The sequence below is a fragment of the Myotis nattereri genome, assembly GCF_964212035.1.
Source record: "Myotis nattereri genome assembly, chromosome: 1".
In the NCBI taxonomy this organism is placed as follows: Eukaryota; Metazoa; Chordata; class Mammalia; order Chiroptera; family Vespertilionidae; genus Myotis; species Myotis nattereri.
The window spans coordinates 46439936-46462179 of record NC_138075.1 but is presented as its reverse complement, the minus strand read 5'-3'; the positions used below and the strand labels follow the sequence as shown (position 1 = coordinate 46462179).

Genomic DNA, 22244 nt, shown 5'->3' with positions numbered 1-22244 from the left:
CTGGGACCTGGATCCTCATTCTTTCTCAATCACCCGGGGACTATGAGTGACTTCTCTAGTAGCTAGTATACACAATCCTTCAATAAATCTCCAAATCAATTTGAGGAAAAAATAGGCCTTCACTAAATCCTGGTAGTATACATCAATTTCACTGTATGTATCACACATATAAAGGATGGAGTTCTTTTTTTTTTTTTTTAATATATTTTATTGATTTTTTTCACAGAGAGGAAGGGAGACAGAAAGCTAGAAACATCGACGAGAGAGAAACATCGATCAGCCGCCTCCTGCACATCTCCCACTGGGGATGTGCCCGCAACCCAGGTACACGCCCTTGACCGGAATCAAACCTGGGACCCCCCCAGTCCACAGGCGGACGCTCTAGCCACTGAGCCAAACTGGTTTCGGCAGGATGGAGTTCTTAAGAGACTTCATAAAACTGACCACTTAACTGAAAGTTGAAACCAACATAAGGTACTATGAAAGTCAAAAGAAAAATTAGAATTCACTCAATAACCACAGAAAGCTACATGCTGAGAGTGAAACAGAGGGTGAATTTCCCTCCTTTTCCCTATCAATCTACTCTCTGTATAAATTTCTATCACTCATTGCAGATGGTGGATGAAATTTTAAATTTGTGAAATAAGATAAACAGATGAATGAAAGAGAATCACTACCTCAGAAGCAGTAAATGTAACTTCTAATATAGAAATGACATGAGTAGTTTGTAAGACCTTTAAAGTAATTTTCAAACTGTAGTTTAATTTACAATTTTTGCTAAGTTTGAGAAGCATGGATTAGCCCTTCCCTTATTAAGTAGCAACACAATATTTGAAAATGGTGACCTGTAATAACCAGTACACATCTAATACCAGGGCTATAAAATGGGTGAGATTTATAATTTAAATTAAGACTCAAAACATTGGGGTCATATGAAGTTGCACTACATACACATAGCAGATGTGGACCAAACATATCAGCAGAATAAAAGGACATACATTAGATCCATGCCGGCCAAGAACTTCCCATTCACCACTGGTAATTGCTATTTCTTCTTTGACAGGACACTTGAAATCACCTAAAGATAATATAGTTATAAGTCAGCACTTTATACCAGACTATATAAGCAAATGAAACAATAAAGAATAGTATTCTAAACTCTTTTTTCCAAAAAAGTATATTTAAAATGTCAAGTTATGTCTGGGATAATGAAAATGTTTTAGAACTAGTTAGAGGTGGTGGTTGCACAACACTGTGAATATACTAAATGCCAATGTTCATTTAAAAATGGTTAATTTAATGTTAGGTGAAGTTCACCCTAAAAAGAAAAGGTCAACCGTTTAAAAAATTCAAGTTATACATCTTCATAATACTCTGGAATAATGATGGAATGATCCATGCAAATAAAGTGAAAAAGCAAAATTGATTTTCATGGCAAAGCCAGAAAAGAACTCAAAAGCACCTGCATTCACAGACCTTTGGTTAGACAAATGAAGTCTAATTGGGTCAACAAGGCATTTCTTCTAGAAATGCAATAAACTACTTAAGGAGGAAAATTTTAATATAATTGTTCTTCACTTGCTAAAAATATATCAGGTATTACCATATTAAATGCCAACATGCCCCATTTGTCTTTATGAGATTTTGTCTTGGCAGATAAGGCTCTCCCGGTGGTTTAAGGAGATTGAAAAATGGAAACGATTTCTCTTTGCCTAGCTGCTGCTAACTATGGCTATGGAAGTGACAGCTGAGGACATAAAATAATAAGATAGTACAGGCTCTTAGCTAATTCCACTCAAGTTAAAAAATTTTTGACTTATTTTCTTTTTCTTAGATATAAAAATTCAACCTAGTACTTTAAATTTGATGGCCAGAAAATAAACATTTAACAAATATATAACAAGTACTAATTGTTTCACATTATAACCACTTAAGGAAGAAAAAAGAAAGGAGGAAAATAAAGTGGACATCATGGAAAAGGAAGAAGATTTGGAACAAGAACGACTAAGGAAAAAAAGGAGGAAAAGGGAAAGATGAGGTAGACAAATTGAGAAACCCAGAAATAGACACGGAGAGGGAACAGGAGCTTGGTGTTCTGAGATGAGTATTAACTGAGGTAACAGCTCTTCTTTTATTTTTTCCCATTGATTTTTAGAAGGAGTGAAAGGGATGGAATGGGGGAAGGGGAGAAAGAGAGAGAGAGAAATGTTGATATGAGAGACACATTGATTGGTTGCCTCCCAGGGAATCAAACCTGCAACCCAAGTATGTGCCCTTGACCAGGAATAAAACCTGAGACATTTGGGTGTGCAGGCTGACACTCTAACCACTGACCTCACCGGCCAGAGCAACAGTTCTTCTTTTTAAGTTATCATTTTCATATTATTGAACCCAAAGTATTTTACTTAATTAACTACTATTCACAGCTCTCTGACCTGTCTTTATCACTAAATTTTCTGGAATTCCATAAGTGACTTAATTTCTCAACAATAAAGGAATTGGTAGCACAATTTCACACTAAGGGCCACATTAAACTAAGGGTCTCAGGGAAGAAACTCTGTCTTAAATATATAAGATCCTGTCTATTTTTTTTTAAATATATTTTATTGATTTTTTACAGAGAGGAAGGGAGAGAGATAGAGAGTCAGAAACATCGATGAGAGAGAAACATCGATCAGCTGCCTCCTGCACATCTCCCACTGGAGATATGCCCGCAACACAGGCACATGCCCCTGACCGGAATCGAACCCGGGACCCTTCAGTCCGCAGGCCGACGCTCTATCCACTGAGCCAAACCGGCCTCGGCTTGTCTATTTTTTTTTTTTTTTTAAATTAGGCTAAGGAAAGGAATAGAATCATATGTAGTATTTACTTTGCTAGTCCTAAGATGTAGCTGTTTCCCAAATAAGAATATTTAAAAGGCCATGTTAAAACACACACACACACACAAAAAAAAAAACCCAAGCAACCCAATTAAAAACTCTGCAAAGGATTCGAACAGACACTTCTCCAAAGAAGATATTCAATGGCCAATAAGCACATAAAAAGATGCATAATGTCACTAGTCATTAGGGAAATATAAATCAAAACCGCCCTAACCGGTTTGGCTCAGTGGATAGAGCGTCAGCCTGCGGACTCAAGGGTCCCAGGTTTGACTCTGGTCAAGAGCATGTACCTTGGTTGCGGGCACAACCCCGGTAGGGAGTGTGCAGGAGGTAGCTGATCGATGTTTCTAACTCTCTATCCCTCTCCCTTCCTCTATGTAAAAAAAATCAATAAAATATATTTAAAAAATATATATATGATATATGATAAATATATATCATATATCATATATATATATATATACATATATATATATATATATATATCATAAAGACATACCATTCACACCCACTAGGATAACTATTATTAAAAAAAAAAGTCACCAAAAACCCCAGAAAATAATCAAGTATTGGAAGGATGGGGAGAAACTGGAACACTGTGTACTGCTAATAGGAATAGAAAACGAAGAGTAAGATGGTTCCTCAATAAATTTTAAATAGAATTACCATAACATCTAGCAATTACACTTCTGGGTACATACCCAAAAGAATTGAAAGCAGGGTCTCAAACAGACATTTGTACACCCATGTTCATAGCAGTATTATTCACAATAGCCAAAAAGAGGAAGCAACCCAACTTCAGCTGACAATACTTAATTTCACTTTGGACCAACATAATTAAATCCATCTGAAGAGCTATGATTATAAATAAACTTCAGTGTAGATGGTGACATTAAAAAATCTAGTAAAAATATCTAATAACTATATATTACATTTAAAAATAGTTTTTTAAATCTAAAAATGACATGGGCTCAGTTTAAGCCAATTAAAAATTACAGTTAAGGCAAAAGCAGAAAGTAAAAATAAGTAATCCCACCACCCAGAGATCATTCATTATCAATAGTTTAAGAAATCTCTATCAAGAACTTTGTCCTATGAGGCACAGGCAAGATGGCTGATGCCAACTCAACTCTCTTGGAATGTAATTTTCAATTAGGGTTTGCAAGCATTAAAATAAACATACTAGCCCTGGAAGATGTTGCTCAATGGTTAGATTTGGACTGCATGATGAAAGGTCTTCAGTTCAATTCCCGGTCAAGGGCATATACTTGGATTGTGGGTTTGCTCCCCCTCCCCCCTACACTCAGCATGCAGGAGGCAACCAGTCCATGTGTCTCTCTCACATCGATGTTTCTCTTTCTTTCTCCTCCTCCCTTGCTCCCTCTCTTCCACTCTCTCTGAAAAGCAATGGAAAAAATATCCTCAGGTGAGGATTCACAACAACAAAAATAAAATAAACATACTCATAAAAACAAAGCAAAACATCTTTGTCTTACGCTGTTATACATACACATATTTGTATTTTAGTATGTGCATTGAGTTTAATGAGGCAGTATTGATGCTTATAAAGTATATAAAAGAGACAATACATTACCCCTGCCCCTCCCACCTTCTGCCCCCAACATTTTTTCTTTTTTAAGTAAAAAAGGATTTCTTACTTGGGGCAGGTAGCCCACCACTGGATCGTTTATATTTGCTCTCCTTTAAAATGGATGTAATTTTATATAAATGACGAAAACCTGTTTTGCATTCAGAGGCAAAAATAAATTCAATTTCATCTTCATGACTTTGGGGAAAAACATGAAAGATGTCATGGATCTGTAAAATGAATAGCTTAATTTAATATACAGATTAATGAAATACTATGTAAACAATTAAATTAAGCTAGAGAAAGACTTGATAAGCATATTCTGAAGTATAAGTAACTGATGGTGCTAGGGGCTATGGTATATTTACAATTACGATTTTGCCTAGGCATTTCAGATTTATCTTATTTAAGTCAAAGACTTCATGCATTGAGAAATAAATGTTTCCAAATGGAGAAAAAAATGCCAAAAGCTTTTACTTACCCACCATTTCTGTAATCCTTGAAACATAGCATGAGGCTTATTTAAGAATATAAATCTTATTACAGAAATTATGAGGAAAAATTTTTTAACATTTTTTTCATAGGAAAATATTCCAACAGTTGAAGGGAAAACAGATGTTTGTTTTAGGTGAATCTTATAAAGTTTATATTCAGCAAGAGAATGAGCTGGCTTTATTTTGTACCTTAAGTTTTCCCCACTAAATTGGAAAATGCACAATTCAACCCAAATTGGTATATTCTGGTATAATTTGCCAACAAAAAGAGAAAGTCTTTTCTACACAGAACTCTTATGGTCCTCTCGGAGGCACTGATGAGGCTGTGCTTTCAATATCTGTGTCTAGGAACAAGGGTAAACCTGAAGCCAAGAAGATGTCATTTCAATGGCATCTATTTTCTATCTACAACCATTTCATTATTCTAGAACCATCACTCCACTCTGAAATGTTAAAACTAAGTAAATAATATTCGTGGTTACTGTGAACTTAAAAATTCATCTGATAGCCAAGACCGGTTTGGCTCAGTGGATAGAGCGTCGGCTTGCGGACTGGAGGGTCCCGGGTTCGATTCCGGTCAAGGGCATGTACCTGGGTTGCGGGCACATCCCCAGTGGGAGATGTGCAGGAGGCGGCTGATTGATGTTTCTCTCTCATTGACGTTTCTAACTCTCTCTCTCTCTCTCTCTCTCTCTCTCTCTCTCTCCCTTCCTCTCTGTAAAAAATCAATGAAATATGTTAAAAAAAATAAAAAAAATGAAAGACTTCAAAAAAAAAATTCATCTTGATAGTCTGCTATAAAATTTCATTTGCTTTAGCATTCTGAGAAAATATCTAACCAAGCACAGGAGAGCAGACATACATTTATCCAGATGTCTGTTGTTTCTTCATAGATAATCAGTGGTGTCACAGAATCAGGCACTGACTCAATGAGTCTCTGTCTTTCCATGGCATCATCTTCAACTGGGATAAATAATTCAGGTGAGATCAATACTATCTGTAGGCGAGTCTGGGAGCGATCTAGCAGGATGGACCAAGCACTATTTAAACAAATAAGAGAAAAGCACCAAAAATAAAGCAAGTTCTCAGAAAATGAATATTCTCCTATTCTCTCCCCTAGCACCCAACCGTTATTTCTGTAATCATAATGAAGAAATTACTTTAGTATATGTTAAATTATCCCTTACAAATGACTAATTAAATTTCCAAAATCACAGATGGGCTTTGAAACTGTTTTCTCTCTCTAGTGTCAACAAACGCCAGCCTCATAATACTCCCGCTGTCTGCATTAGACAGATCCACATGTAATCATCTTCACATAAGGCTCAACAGATACTTATTTGAATTATACAATAAAAAAATATGCACTTACTTGCGAGCCTTAAAGTCATACTATTTTAATCACAAATAACTGAAACTACGACTGGCTAAGTAAGAGACAATTAAAATGCTATGCAACTATGCTTATAGGATTATAAATCCCAAAGTCCACTTAGGTAAAAAAAAATCTTTGTGTATAAATAACACTGCAAATTTACATATGACTACAGCTCCAACTGAAAGGCAAACATAATAGCATAGACATTTCTGAAGTTCTGGATCCTCAATTATTTGCAAAGAAGTGAAAACTTAACATACGTACTATTTTCCTTCTGGAGTCCATCCAGCTCTGGCAATGTATTCAACTCCTTCAAACAGAATCTCAAAAGGCTGAATTAGTTCCTTATCTATGACATCTATAATCTATTAAAAAGGAAAAAGGGAATCTAGTTATAAAAAGACTTAGATAATTAGCTTACTAGTCTATTTACATCATTATCTTTAGTAGCATGATACTTTTTCAGAGCTAGGCATTTAAAAAGGCACACAGGATATAGCAAAACAAGCAATTGTGGGTTACCTCTGCTGATGCTCTTTGCTCTTTATGCCTAAAAAATGTCTAACCACAGAATTAGCACAGTCTATAATGGTTGCCAGAAGGGATGGGGGAAGTTGGGGGACTGGGTGAAAATGGTGAAGGAGTTAAGAAGTATAAACTGGCCCGGCTGGCGTGGCTCAGTAGTTGAGCTTCGATCTATGAACCAGGATGGAGCACATGCCTGGGTTGCGGGCTCAATCCCTAGTAGATAGTCACAAAGTAGTCACAGAGATGTAAAGTACAACTTAGGAAATATAGTCAGTAATATTGTAGTAACTATGTGGAGTGCCAGATGGGTACCTGAAATTTTGGAGGAACTACTTTGTAAAATATATGACTACCTAACCACAGGCATACACCTGAAACTAATACAAAATAATATTGAATGTAAATTGTAATTGAAAAATAAAATTAAAAAAAAATTAAAAGTCTTTCCCCATGAGTTTATACTAACAGAACCCTTTATAATAACTGGTTAAAAAGTTTTAATAACTTTAGACTCTAGTACCTATGAAAAAAATAATAGTTCCTAGTTCCCTATATTTTATTTTTATTTCTTACTAGAGGCCCAGTGCACGAGATTTTATTTCTTACTAGAGGCCCAGGGGCGGGGGGGGGGGGGGGGGGAGTCCTTCAGCATGGCCTGTGCCCTCTTGCAGTCTGGGACCCCTTGGGAGATGTCCGCCTGCCGGTTTAGACCCAATCCCTCTTGCAGTCCAGGACCACTCGCTCCTTACTGCCCGCCTGCAGTGGAGGCAGGAGAGGCTTCCACCACCGCTGCAGCACTCACCACCCGTGAGCCTGACTTGTGGCTGAGCGATGCTCCCCCTGTGGGAGTGCACAGACCACCAGGGGGCAGCTCCTGCGTGGAGTGTTTGCCCCCTGGTGGTCAGTGCGTGTCATAGCGACTGATCGTTCCACCATTAGGTCAATCTGCATATTACCCTTTTATTATATAGGACTAGGGGCCCAGTGCACAAAATTCGTGCACTGGGTGTGTGTGTGTGTGTGGGGAGTGTCCCTCAGCCCAGCCTGCCCCCTCTCACATACTGGGAGCCCTCAGGCGTTGACCCCCATCACCCTCCAATCGCCTGATCGGCCCCTTGCCCAGGCCTGACGCCTCCGCCAGAGGTGTCAGGCTTGGACAGGGGACCCCCATCTCCCCCGATCACTGGCTCTGGCCCCCGCCCAGGTCTGAGGCCTCTGGCCCAGGAATCATGCCTGGGCAGGGGACCCCCATCTCCCTCTGATCGCATGCTCTACCCCCCGCCCAAGCCTGACGCCTCTGACCCAGGCTTCAGGCCTGGGCACGTGGACCATCATATCTCCCCAATCCCCGGCTCCGTCCCCCACCCAGGCCTGATGCCTCGGCCAGAGGAGTTGACCCTCATCACCCTCCGATCACCAATCACCGGATCGGCCCCTTGACCAGGCCTGAGGCCTCCGGCAGAGGTGTCAGGCCTGGGCAGGGGACCCCCAGCTCCCCGCGGTTGCAGGCTCCGCCCCTGCCCAGGCCTAACGCCTCTGGCCTAGGTGTCCGGCCCAGGCAGCGGGGACCTGCAGTGGCAGCGGGGGGCGCCGCGATTGTGGGCTTCGCTTTTTGCCAGGCAAGGGACCCCTAGCTCCTGGGACTGCCAGCTTCGACCGTGCCCAGCTCCCATCGCTGGCTCCACCCCTACTTCCTGCTATCACTGGCCAGGGCGGCAAAGGCGCCTGATTCTCCGATCATGGCTGGGGGGCAGCTCTTAGCTCCCCCCTGGGTTTCAGATCACTGTCAGTGGCAGGGGGCTTCTTCCTGCTTTCCCTTTCGCCTCCCTGCATTGTGCCTACATATGCAAATTAGCCGCCATCTTGTTGGCAGTTAACTGCCAATCTTAGTTGGCAGTGAATTTGCATATAGCCCTGATTAGCCAAAGAAAAAGGTATCGCCGTACGCCAATTACCATTTTTCTCTTTTATTAGTGTAGATTACTTTTTACTTTGTAACACTTTTATTAAGAGTGAACTGATATCAGTATTCCTAAACTATAAACAATGGGGAACTGAAATATCAAAGGAAACACATTAGAGATCATATATAATAGAAAAAGATCCCTTAAATTTTCCTTTTGCCTTTATACATCAACGTGTAATATTTAAGCATAACTAAACTCCTTATTAGGTAAATGCTTTTTTTTTTAAAAATATATTTTATTGAGTTTTTACAGAGAGGAAAGGAGAGAGATAGAGAGTTAGAAACATCAATGAGAGAGAAACATCGACCAGCTGCCTCCTGCACACTCCCTACTGGGGATGTGTCCGCAACCAAGGTACATGCCCTTCACCGGAATCGAACCTGGGACCTTTCAGTCCGCAGGCCAACACTCTATCCACTGAGCCAAACCGGTTTCGGCAAGGTAAATGCTTTTACATATGCTTCCCTCTCTTTATTTTTCTGTGCCTTTATCTTTTGTTTGATTTTCAGCAATTCTGCCTGGATAGCTTTATCTTTGGCTGCTATCTCCTAAGGTTTCTTAAGATCAGCCAATGCTTGGTCCTATTCTCTCAATCCTTGCCATCCTTAAGCTCCATGGTACTGTGCTTTGGTATTTGATGGTTCTATTTCAAGAACCTCCAAACAACTGTCCATTGTTCCATGCCAATTTGACATCTTCAGTTTACAAGCACCAATATTCATCATGCAGCTTAAAGCTACAGGTTGCTGCCTCGATCTACCTGCTTTCTCAGTAATAGTCTTTGAACCTTCCACATATCTTAATGCTGGGGTCCAACCCCAGCAGGTCCAGGGGTTCCCCAAGGTGTGGACAGAGTCAGTGAAGAAGGAATGACACGGAGGCAGCATTCAGGTGATCATCATAGCCACGTTCTCTAGCCAGGTTCTCTAGCCAGGATCTCCACCCAAGTTCTGGTCTGGATCTCCAGAGAGGTTCTGCTTAGGATCTCCAGCCAGGTTCTGTGTCCATGTTCTCTTGCTAGGTTCTCCAGCCAGGTTCGGTCGCCAGGTTCTGTCTAGGTTCTCCAGCCAAGTTCTGTAGCCAGGTGCTAGTCAGGTTCTCTTGCCATGTTCTATCCAGGTTCTGTAGCCAGGTTCTGTCTCTAGGTTCTTCAGCCAGGTTCTCTCGCTAGGTTCTGTCTCTAGGTTCTGTCTCCAGTTTCTGTCCAGGATCTTTTGCCATGTTCTCTCCAGCGAAGTTCTTCTGTGTCTAGGTTCTGTGTAGGTTCTGTGTCTAGGTTCTGTGTAGGTTCTGTCTTCTAAGTTCTGTCTCTTGCTGTCTTGTTACATCTGTATTTATACCAGTTGATTCAATCCTATCAATCTCTATTACAAAGGTTAGGGCGTTTCTTATCTCCATTCCAGGTAGTAAAGATTATGTAGCTTAAGCATGATTGTTCGTAGTCAAAGTGATTAATTACCCGCCTGGCACTTAGTTGAGGGGTTTTATTCCCTCCCTAACTTCAGGGGAAAATCCCTACCGGGGGAAACAACCTTTCTCAGAGAGGAGACCTTGGTTAAAACACACAGTGCCAAGAAGGTTAGCAAACATTTTAAGAACAGTATGCCATATAAGCCAGGTCCTTTGAAACAGCAAGGATGGACTGGCTCCCGGCATCTTAACACCTTTGTATATTTTTTAATGGCCATTTCCCAGTTCTGGGATTTGAAGAAAAAAAAAAGTATTTCCAATATTTTAAGTCTTCTGTTATTAATAATATTTTATCTATGTCTTTTAAATCTATATCTACATTCTTGAGGAAATCTGGATGACTGCCACCAGAACCATCTTTTGAGCATATTTCCCAATCACCCCCTGCCTTCAATTCTCTGCATTCTGCAGTCGCATACAAATTGGCAGGTTTATCACCTTTCACTTCTACATTTTCAAGAATTCTTGCCACACCCGTTCCTTTAATTACTTGGCCAAATACCATGTTTCCCATCCAAATGAGGAGTTGGAACTGTTGTGATAAAGAACTGAGAACCATTTGTATTGCAGCCTGCATTTGCCATGCTCAATAAACCCTCATGGTTGTGCTTATAATAAAAATTTCGGAGAAACCAAGATGGCGGCATAGGTAAACACTGGAAATTGCTGCCTCCCACAACAACTTCAAAAATACAACTAAAAGACAAAATGGACATCATCCAGAACCACAGGAAGGCTGGCTGAGTGGAAATTCTATAACTAGAAGGAAAGAGAAAAGCACACTAAGACTCAGAGGAGGTGCAGAAGAAAAGTGCAAAGGTACGGAGGCACACGCGGCAAGGGCTGGCAAGGGAGGACACAACTGTCTTTTTGAATCGGGAGGGAGTCACAAACCCCCGACTGCTCTGAACTCCACTTCTGGGAAGTCTCTGGGGACCCAGACTCATATGAGGTAAAACTGGACTGTCTGGAAGCGGGCAGAACTCATAACTCAAGGGCAGCTTCCTCTCAGAGGTGCTTGCAGCGATTACCGGGACACTGAGACGCGGGGCCTCTTAGGGCAGGGCTGAGGATCAGCCATAGCTGTTTGCTCCGCCCTGTTGATTCCCTGAGACCCTGCCCCATCCAAGCTGCGGCAGAGGCTTTTGCATATGAATGCCCTGGCCCTTTGCAATATGAAAATTACCTAACAAACTGCAGCTGGGCCAAAAAGACCCAGAACATCCAAGAAAAGGCCCAAGGCCCCACAGCAGCTTGCATTGCTTCACAGCTGGGCCTCATTTGGGCACCTCCAAACCCCAAACAAGGAAGGGGAATCTGCAGATCTCTTCCTAGCTCCTGCTGGGTAGCCTCAGCCAGAGGCTAAATTAGCACCTCTTTAGATCCAAGAGCCAGTGTACCCAGTGGTCAGAGTGGGACCATCCAGATTACAACTCCTCAGATCCATAAGGGACACACTCAGAGGGCAGACTCAGTGAGCACCAAAGCCCCAGTGAAGCAAGCTTGCCCCAGAAGGGTGTCTTCAGCACAAAAGTTCTCCCACTGCAGACACAGCTGATTCTCACTGCCAATTGGCCTGGAGGTCAATTCCTCCCAGAGATACCTACATCAATCAAAGCTTAACTACAACAAGACTGTGCACAAAGCCCACAAAGGGGTACACCAAGAGTGTCCACCTCAGGTAATTGGGGAGGCTGAGCCACTGGGCCCTATAGGACACCTAGCACACAAAGCCACTCTACCAACACAGGGAAGCATAAAAAATGTGGAGACAAAGAAACAGGTCACAAATGACAGAAATGGAGGAAAGCAAACTACTGGATATAGAGTTCAAAACCACACTTTTAAGGTTTTTCAAGAATTTTCTAGAAACCGCTGATAAATTTAGTGAGACCCTGGAGGATATGAAAAAAGACCAACTAGAAATTAAGCATACACTGACTGAAATAAAGAATAATATACAGAGATCCAACAGCAGACAAGAGGATCCCAAGAATCAAATCAAAGATTTGAAATATGAAGAAGTAAAAAATACCCAACCAGAAAAGCAAAAAGAAAAAATAATCCAAAAATATGAAGATAGTGTAAGGAGCCTCTGGGACAACTTCAAGCGTACCAACATCCGAATTATAGGGGTGCCAGAAGAAGAAAGAGAGCAAGATATTGAAAACCTATTTGAAGAAATAATGACAGAAAACTTACCCTACCTGGTGAAAGAAATAGACTTACAACTCCAGGATGCACAGAGAACCCCAAACAAAAGGAATCAAAAGAGGACCACACCAAGACACATCATAATTAAAATGCCAAGGGCAAAAGACAAAGAGAGAATCTTAAAAGCAGCAAGAGAAAAACAGTCAGTTACCTACAAGGGAGTACCCATATGACTGTCAGCTGATTTCTCAACAGAAACTATGCAGGCCAGAAGGGAGTGGCAAGAAATATTCAAAGTGATGAATAGCAAAAACCTACAACCAAGATTATTTTATCCAGCAAAGCTATCATTCAGAATTGAAGGTCAGATAAAGAGCTTCACAGGTAAGAAAAAGCTAAAAGAGTTCATCAGCACCAAACCAGTATTATATGAAATGCTGAAAGGTATTCTTTAAGAAGAGGAAGAAGAAAAAGGTAAAGATAAAAATTATGAACAGCAAATACATATCTATCAACAAGTGAATCTAAAAATCAAGTGAATAAAAAATCTGATGAACAGAGTAAACTGGTGAATATAATAGAACCAGTGGTATGGAAAGGGAATAGACTGACAATTCATGGGGGGAAAGGGGTGTGGGGATGCAGGAAGAGACTGGACAAAAATCGTACATCTATGGATGAGGACAGTGGGAGGGGTAAGGGCAGAGGGTGGGGTGGGAACCGGGTGGAGGAGAGCTATGGGGGGGGGGGGGGGAGAGGAACTACTGTAATAATCTGAACAATAAAGATTGAATAAAAAAAATAAAAATTTTCATCATCAAACTTTTCACCATAAATACTTTCTCCACCTGTCCCATTCTGATTTTAGAAATCTCTACCCTGAATCATAAATTTATTAATAATTTGACAGAATGGGCATCCTTTGAAATGGAGAGGTTCCCTACCGTGGGTCCAGTGCTTTTTTTTTCTGTATACAATGCCATGACAATTTTCTGCAGTTTTGGGTACAATATCTACAAACAATTCTAAGACAACTCGACCAACTAACTTGCCTCGTATGTCCACATCAAAGAAAACTTGGGGGTTACTGGTGTTGGAAGGCTTAGTCTGGGTGATGGGTGTGACATTTTAACTTGCAGATGTTTTTGGAAGCTGAAGCCCAATACTTGTTCCCTATATTTCAGCCTAAAATATTACTTTTATGATATATTAGTGAAATAGTCCTAAGCAAACTTTCTCCTTTAAAAGTCTAGCCCATGCAATTAAAAAATGTTTTTGAAATGGGCAAAGAATCTGAATAGACAGTTCTCTAAAGAAGATATACTAATGGCTAATAAGCAGATAAAAAGATGCACAATATCATTAGTCATGAGGAAAATGTAAATCAAAACAATAATGAGCCCAGCTGGCGTGGCTCAGTGATTGAGCATTGACCTATGAACCAGGAGGTTGCAGTTTGATTCTGAGTCAGGGCATATCCCGGGTTGCAGGCTTGATCCCTAGTGTGGGGTGTGCAGGAGGCAGCTGATATAAATGTCCTATATAATAAAAGCCTAATATGATAAGTGCTCAGTTGTCCATTCAACCAATCAAAGTGTAATATGCTAATGATATGCTAAGGCCACTCAACTCTCGCTATGATGTGCACTGACCACCAGGGGGCAGGCAGTCGACCGGTCGCTATGATGTGCACCAACCACCGGGGGGCAGATGCTCCGACTGGTAGGTTAGCTTGCTGCTGGGGTCCAGTCAATTGGGACTGCGCGAGATGGGCCGGACATGCCCTGGATCCCTCCCACGTCCCTCCCCGGCCCTGATCATGCACCGGTGGGGTCCCTCGGCCTGGCCTGCACACTCTTGCAATCCAGGACCCTTCAGGGGATGTTGGAAAGCCAGTTTCAGCCCGATCCCACAGGCCAGGCCGAGGAACCCCACTGGTGCAAGAATTCGTACACTGGGCCTCTAGTATCTACACTAATAAAAGACAAACATGCAAACTGACCGTACCTTTGCTATGCCTTAAGCCACACCCACCAGCCAATCAGAGCGACTATATGCAAATTAACCCAACCAAGATGGCGGCCGGCAGCCACGGAGCTGGAGCAAGCAGGAGGCTTGGTTGCCCCAATGATGGAGGAAGCCAAGCTTCCCTCCCACCAGCCCTGGCTGCCTCTGAGCTCCTCTCAAGGCTACAAAGTTTCAATTATAGAAGGTAAATAAATCCCAGAATAAAAAAGAAAAAAAGGAGAGGCTGGGAGCTTCTGTCACCGGGGGTGGGGGTGGGGGGGGGGCTTGGCCAGCCTGAAAACGGCCCTCAGCCCCTCACCCAGACTGGCCAGGCACCACAGTGGATCCCCCACCCTAAAGGGGGTGTGGACAACCTGAAAACAGCCATCAGCTCCTCACCCAGGCTGGCCAGGCACCCCAGCGGGACCCCCATCCTGATCCGGGACACCCTTCAGGGGAAACCAGCTGGCCCCCACCCATGCACCAGGCCTCTATCCTATATAATAAAAGGGAATAATGCAAACTGACCCTAACAGCAGAAAAACTGGGAATGACTGGTCACTATGACACACACTGACCACCAGGGGGCAGACGCTCAATGCAGGAGCTGCCCCCTGGTGGTCAGTGCGCTCCCATAGGGGGAGCTCTGTTCAGCCACAAGCCAGGCTGACGGCTGCCAGTACAGTAGTGGTGGTGGGAGCCTCTCCCGCCTCCTCAGCAGCGCTAAATATGTCCGACTGCAGCTTAGGTCTGTTCCCCGCTGGCAAGTGGACATCCCCCAAGGGCTGCCGGGCTGCCAGAGGGATGTCTGACTGCCAACTTGGGCCCGATCCCCCCAGGGAGCAGGCCTAAGCCAGCAGGTGGACATCCTCCAAGGGTCCCAGACTGCAAGAGGGCATAGGCTGGCTGAGGGACCCCCCCGAGTGCACAAATTTTTGTGCACCAGGCCTCTAGTATATATATATTAAAATACATATATATATATTCGGATACTATGCAGCAAAAGGTCACTGGTCAGATTCCTGGTCAGGACACTTGACCCGGTTGAGTGCTCAATCCCTGGTGGGGAGGGCAGGAGGGCATGTAGGAGGCAGCCAATCAATGTTTCTCTTTCACATCAATGTTCTATCCCTCTCCCCCTTTCCCTTCCTCTCTCTCTCTAAAAAAATAAAAATTTAAATATAAAAACAAAACAAAAAAACCCACAATGAGATACAATTTCAAACCCACTAGGATGGCTATAATAAATAAGATGAATAGCAACAAGTTCTGGAGAGGATATGGAGAACTTGGAAAAATTATACACTGCTGTTACATAGTGCAGCCACATTGGAAAACAATTTGGTAGTTCCTCAAAAGGTTAAACATAGAGTTATCCTATGACCCAACATATCTAACCAAGAAAAATAAAATCGTATGCCCACATAAAAATTTATACACACACATTCATGATAGCATTATTCATAATAGCCAAAAGGTGGAAACAACCCAAATGTCCAAATTGATGAGTAGATACATAAAATGTACTATATCCATAGAATGGAGTATTAGGTGATAAAAAGTAATAAAGTGCTGATATATGATACAAGTTGGATGGAGTTTCAAAACATGATTCTAAGTAAAATAAACCAGACTAGCTATCATGTAATTCCATTTATAAGAAATGTCCAGAATTGGCAAATCTATAGACAGAAAGTAAATTGGTGGTTGCCCAGAGCTGGGAAACATGGGCAGGTTGGGGGTGACGATTAAGGGATGTGGCATTTCTTTTTTTGGGATGATGAAAATGTTCTAAACTGACTGTGGTGATGGTTGCACAACTCTTTGAATATACTAAAAGCCATTATAAACTTTAAATGAGTAAACTGTATCGTATGTGAATCAGATCTCAATAAAGCTGTTTTAGTAAATCTTAATTAAGTCTATAATTAATCTTGGGTGCATTCAGCTTTTAAGTATTTGACTATCCAAATGAAAAGCAGCACTACAAGAGAAATGTGCGATATTTAATATACCATAAACATATATCCAACACAAAAGGTAATTCACTAGTCAATAACCAGTATTTAAATATTGATCTAGGCAGTGGTTCTCAACCTGTGGGTTGCGAACAATGAAAATACATCCTGCATATCAGATATTTACATTATATTATGATTCATAACAGTAGCAAAATTACAGTTATGAAGTAGCAATGAAAATAATTTTATGGTTGGGGGTCACCACAACATGAGGAACTGTATTAAAGGGTCGCGGCCCTAGGAAGGTTGAGAATCACTGGTAGAGAATTAACAAAGACAAAGAGAATAAATTATTGGAACGGAGAGGTTGTGCACATCCCCACATTCCTATTTTGGGAACTTTCAGAAAGTTTTCAAAGTAGAAAATAAGGTCAACTTGAAATCATGATCCACAGATGTCTCTGCAAGTTCAACAAGCCCCCCAAATAAAGAAGTGTTCCTAAGATCTCTTCTAGACTACTCGTCAAATGACACAAAAAATCAACTCAACATTTTATACTCACCCTTCCTTCAGTATCAATCATTATTTCTGACATCTTAAAAGTGACTTTTGGATTTGCTGTGCCTTTAGAAAAAGACATAAATGAATAGTTATGTATATCCAAAATTATTGAAATTTTGCCAGCTTAATCCTCTTTACCCTTTAGTTAAGTCAGAATATTACAGAGTTACAGCTTTACTGGATAAGAATCTGAGAACTCCATTGCAAACTCATAGCTTTGAATAAGGGTATTAAAAAAAAAAAAAAAAAAAAGAACCTGCCTGCCCTAGCTGGTTTGACTCAGTGGGTTCAACTCCAGGTGAGTGCGGGAGGCAGCCAATTGATGTGTCTCTCACACTGATGTTTCTCTCTCTGTCTCTTCTCCTCCCTTCCACTCTCTCTAAAAAGCAATGGAAAAATATCCTTGGGTGAGGAAAGAAAGAGAAAAAGAAAAGAAAAGAAAAGAAAGAAAGAAAGAGAAGAAAGAAAGAAAGAAAGAAAGAAAGAAAGAAAGAAAGAAAGAAAGAAAGAAAGAAAGGAAGGAAAGAAAGGAAAGAAAGAAAGGAAAGAAAGAAAGGAAAGAAAGGAAGAAAGAAAGAAAGAAAGAAAGAAAGAAAGAAAGAAAGAAAGAAAGAAAGAAAGAAAGAAAGAAAGAGAGGGGGGAGAGAGAGAGAGAGAGAAAGAGAGAAAGAGAGAAAGAGAGAAAGAGAGAAAGAAAGAAAGAAAGAAAGAAAGAAAGAAAGAAAGAAAGAAAGAAAGAAAGAAAGAAAGAAACTGCCTGGTCTGGTAGCTCAGTTCGTTAGAGTGTTGTCCTGATAAAACAAGGTTGGGGGTTCGATCCCCAGTCAGGGCATATACAAGAATCAACCAATGAATGCATAAATAAGTGGAACAACAAATCAATGTTTCTCTCTCCCTCTCTCCCTTCTTCTGTCTCTAAAATCAATTTAGGTAATAATAAAATAAGTAAATAAATAAAAAATAAAAAAGAGGCTGAAAAATATCAAATTAGTATGAAATAAAGGGAAATTTTGTATCATTTTGAAATGCTGTAATCAGCAAAATGGGGAAAAATTACAAATTTATTAAGAACTTAACCCCTTGAAAATCTTTATTTTCTAACAAAGACATCTTTTTATTCATTCCTTGAAATAACCAGTTTTGTGCCCTTCTCCACCTTGGAAAATAATTAAAATGGATCATCCTGTAATTTAAAAATCTACTTCAGTGACACTTAACCACCGATCCTTACTAAGGCTGTAAAATAACCAATGTTGACCATAACTTTGGATGATTGCAGATTTTTGTTTGGAATGTAGAAATGAGTAAATATAAATGTCAAAGGAATATAGTACCTGTTTTAGGATAACGAAATGAATCTGCCCTTCTTGTTTCCAACATAGGGGATGTAACATGAATAATCTCCACCTCAGATTCATCATTTTCTTCATACAAAATTCTAAGAATTTTGCTGCCACTGGGAGCTTAAAAGGAATTTAAATATTGAAAATTTAGAATTATTCCAGAAAATAATCATAACTTACTATTCCCTCTAGTATTATATTTTCCAAGTGAAAAATAATTTTTATATAAAATATACTACTTATTGTGTATGAAAATATCACCCATCTTTTGCAGTAGCAAGGTGAGTTACTACTAAGCCATTTTTACTGGTTAACAATCATTAACTCCTTTTGGAGGGCAAAAACTGAAGATAATTATTAACATGCATTCCTTATTGAAAAATGAATTATATATAATTACAATTGTAATACTTCCTATAATGAAACAAATGCTATTTAAATAGAGCCCATTGTTTTTAATGGTTTCCCTAATTCATGTCAAAATCTTGCTCTAACATAGAATTATAGCAAAACATTTTACATCTTAAAATGTAAAAATCTAAGACATGGCTTAAAAATAAGTTTTTTTCATGATCCCTTAGAGAAGTGTTCAGATGCTAGCCATAACCCATTAGTGAGTCATGAAATCTCTTAATGGCTCATAACCAGCATTTTACAAATACAACAAAAATAATATACATGAGCATGTTACACTTAAATACTGCTTCATGAAATTTATTTTCTAATCTTATACCCACAGAACATTGTACAATGTATTAGGTCAGAATGTAAAAGCAACCTTCTCACTGGGTCAGGGTCAGTCACTGCTTTAGAAAGCTGTTTCTCAGGCAGTAAAAAAGTTGTAAATTCACTAAGAAAAAAAGAGAAATTTGTGCCCTTTTGTCTGACCCATTAATACACTAATTGGGGTGTCTGTTCTCACAGATTCTCTAATCAATACCAAGACCAGCTCCTAGATGAAAAACTGGCAAGGGGAATTGAATGACCTAAACCAATGAACCACAATATAATTGTTTTTTATTAGAATTCATTATGGTGGAATATAGCCTATACACTGAGTGGCCAGATTATTATGACCACCCCGTCAGTACTTCATTGGGACACCTTTTGCCTTCAATATGCAGCTATTCTTCTCGGCATTGACACAAGATGTTGAAAGGTGATGCAAGGAATCTGACACCATGCCTGATGAATAGCACTGTCAAGTTCTGTGAGATTTGATGGTTGTGGAACCAGCTGCCTGATGGCTCTTTTAACTTCGTCACACAAATGCTCAATTGGATTGCGATCTTGTGATTGTGGGGGCCACCTAAGCAAGGTAAGGTCTCCCTCATGTTCTTGAAACCACTCCTGCACAATACAAGCACTGTGGCATGACGCATTGTCTTGTTGGAAGAAGCCATCGCTATTGGGATACGCCATCAACATGATAGGATGAACTTGATCAGCCATGATACTTAGGTATGTAGTGCTATTCAGATGTTGTTCCACACGAATTAAAGGGCCCAAATCATGCCAGGAAAACATGCCCCAAACCATAACACTGCCCCCACCAGCTTGAAGGGTTCTGCTCATGCATGTGGGGTGCATGCTTTCATGCTGTTTCCGCCAAATTCTCACTTTGCCATCTGCATGATGCAACTGGAAACGTGATTCATCGGACCACATGACTTTTTTCCAATGCTCGACTGTCCAATCCTTGTGTTCCTGTGGAGACTTTTATGTTGGTAACTGCAGACAGCAAAGGTGTTCGAACAGGCCTTGGCTTCCATATATCATACAATGCAGTGTACGGCTAATTTGCCTACAAACGTCAGGTGGTCATAATAATCTGGCCACACACACAGTGTGTGTGTGTTTTGTATATCCCACATTCAAAGGCTGTTAAATCGCGTTGTTTACCCATATCTTCAGAAAAAAATCACTTCTGTCATGGTAAACAACCTGCTTCCCTATTTATAATGGTCTGGCCCTCTAGCAACTTCAGTGCAAAATTATAGCTAATTTGTCTACAAACGTCAGGTGGTCATAATAATCTGGCCACTCAGTGTATATTGCATCATATATTGATGTGTATTACACTGAACATACAAACACATCAATATGAGGGGGTAAACACTGTAGCCTTTGCATTCTCTATAATCTCTATAGAGAGATCCTAAACGGCAAAATCTTGGTATTGTGATGTACAGAAATGGAGAAGAGTATTAAACCATATTTAAGAATAATAAACAGCCCTAACCGGTTTGGCTCAGTGGATAGAGTGCAGCCTGTGGACTGAAGGGTCCCAGGTTCGATTCCGGTCAAGGGCATGTACCTGGGTTGCGGCACATCCCCAGTGGGGAGTGTGCAGGAGGCAGCTGAATCGATGTTACTCTCTCATTGATGTTTCTAACTCTCTATCCCTCTCCCTTCCTCTCTGTAAAAAATCAATAAAATATATTTTTTAAAAAAAAGAATAATAAACAAACAAACAAACACTAGTAGAATCCAATCTTCATCACTTCAGAATCTACTAATCAAGATTTAGAATCTGTACACTTAATTGGTAGTTGAACTTCATAATACTTTAATTGACCTATATTATTTTGAACCCCCTTACTTGTTTCAGCTTCTGGACACCACCAATAGCCAGAATATCTATCAAATTCTTCTTGAAGAACAAAGGTAGCAACTCCAGCTGATCTGGGATCCTCTTCCATGTTGGCTAGCTCTAGACAAACATAAAAGGCAAAATTATCACAGGAAATTCTCTACGTTTTCATGGGTATAAAGCAGAATGATTCAGTTTCTTTTGAAAGGCAGCAGTAGTATAGAGGTGAACTCTGGAGCCAAAGAGACTGAATTCAAATCATTTACTGTCTGACCTTGGGCAAATCACCCAATCTCATTCCACTGAAGTATTCCATTTGTCAGAAATAAGAATCTACCTTTTAAGGTTGTTATGAAGATCAAATGAATTAATTCACATAAAGCACTTAGAACAAAGCCTAGACCATAATTTGTGCTCCATAAACGTTATTTTCCAATTTAGCTAAAATCATGGGAAAAAAGAACACTACAAAAGATCATGTTAACTTGTAACTCTCCTATACAGAGAAGTATATTTTTAGACCGAGAATGGGTCTTACAGATCAGGTAATTCATGATTCCCCCTCCCTTCCCTCGCTGCTCTTCAACCAGAGCAGCTCAGCTTTTATCTATTTTACACTTAAAGTTTCCTGTAAATAGTTAGAAAGGAACTTGTGCTTTAAAAACAAAAATGATCAAAACACAAAGCCTTAATTATGTAAGATTTCATGACATGGGGAAATGCTTACAATACCCTTGAATTTAAAAAAAGCATATTACTGAATAGCATGTATACTGTGATTCCATTTATCAAAATGTTAAACATATATGTAAAAAGGTATTGGGCCGGGCTGGCGTGGCTCAGTGGTTGAGCATCAACCTATGAACCAGGAGGTCATGGTTCAATTCCTACTCAAGGCACATGCCTGGGTTGTGGGCTCAGTCCCCAGTGTGGGGTCTTCAGGTGGCAGCCACTCGATGATTCTCTCTTATCATTGATGTTTCTATCTCTCGCTCCCTCTCCCTTCCTCTCTGAAATGAATAAAAATATATTTTTTAAAAATGTATTGGGATGTAAACCAAAATGTGGTTTTCTCCATATAGTGAGACTATGGACAAGCTTTTAAAAAAATGCTTTATAATTTATAAAACCTTAAGTGTACCTTTTGCTTTTGAAAAATGCATACACTTGTATAACGACATCCTATCAAGACACAGAATACTTCCAATACTCCAGAATGTTTTCTCATGCCCCTTCCCAGTCAATGTCCATTCCTGCCCAGAAGGAACTGTTGATCTGATTTCTATCATCATAGGTTAGTTCTGCATATTCTAG

General features: G+C 40.4%; 1 protein-coding gene and 1 pseudogene across 2 annotated transcripts in view; both read right to left on the bottom strand.

The window, feature by feature from the left end:
- DPP8 (dipeptidyl peptidase 8) overlaps window positions 1–22244 on the bottom strand; it is a 67741-nt gene that overhangs the window by 23584 nt on the left and 21913 nt on the right. Inside the window, exons 7-13 of the mRNA XM_081094300.1 lie at window positions 20940–21050; window positions 18329–18457; window positions 16996–17057; window positions 6610–6710; window positions 5830–6007; window positions 4544–4703; window positions 999–1078 (exon numbers count right to left, since the gene is read on the bottom strand). Coding sequence (XP_080950426.1) covers window positions 999–1078; window positions 4544–4703; window positions 5830–6007; window positions 6610–6710; window positions 16996–17057; window positions 18329–18457; window positions 20940–21050 — 821 coding nt within the window. The remainder of the gene's footprint in view (window positions 1–998; window positions 1079–4543; window positions 4704–5829; window positions 6008–6609; window positions 6711–16995; window positions 17058–18328; window positions 18458–20939; window positions 21051–22244) is intronic.
- On the bottom strand, window positions 9251–10957 carry LOC308527275 (peptidyl-prolyl cis-trans isomerase D-like; annotated as a pseudogene). The gene is made up of 2 exons: window positions 10505–10957; window positions 9251–9645 (listed from the first exon to the last, which is right to left on the bottom strand). The product of its transcript is annotated as a peptidyl-prolyl cis-trans isomerase D-like (transcript).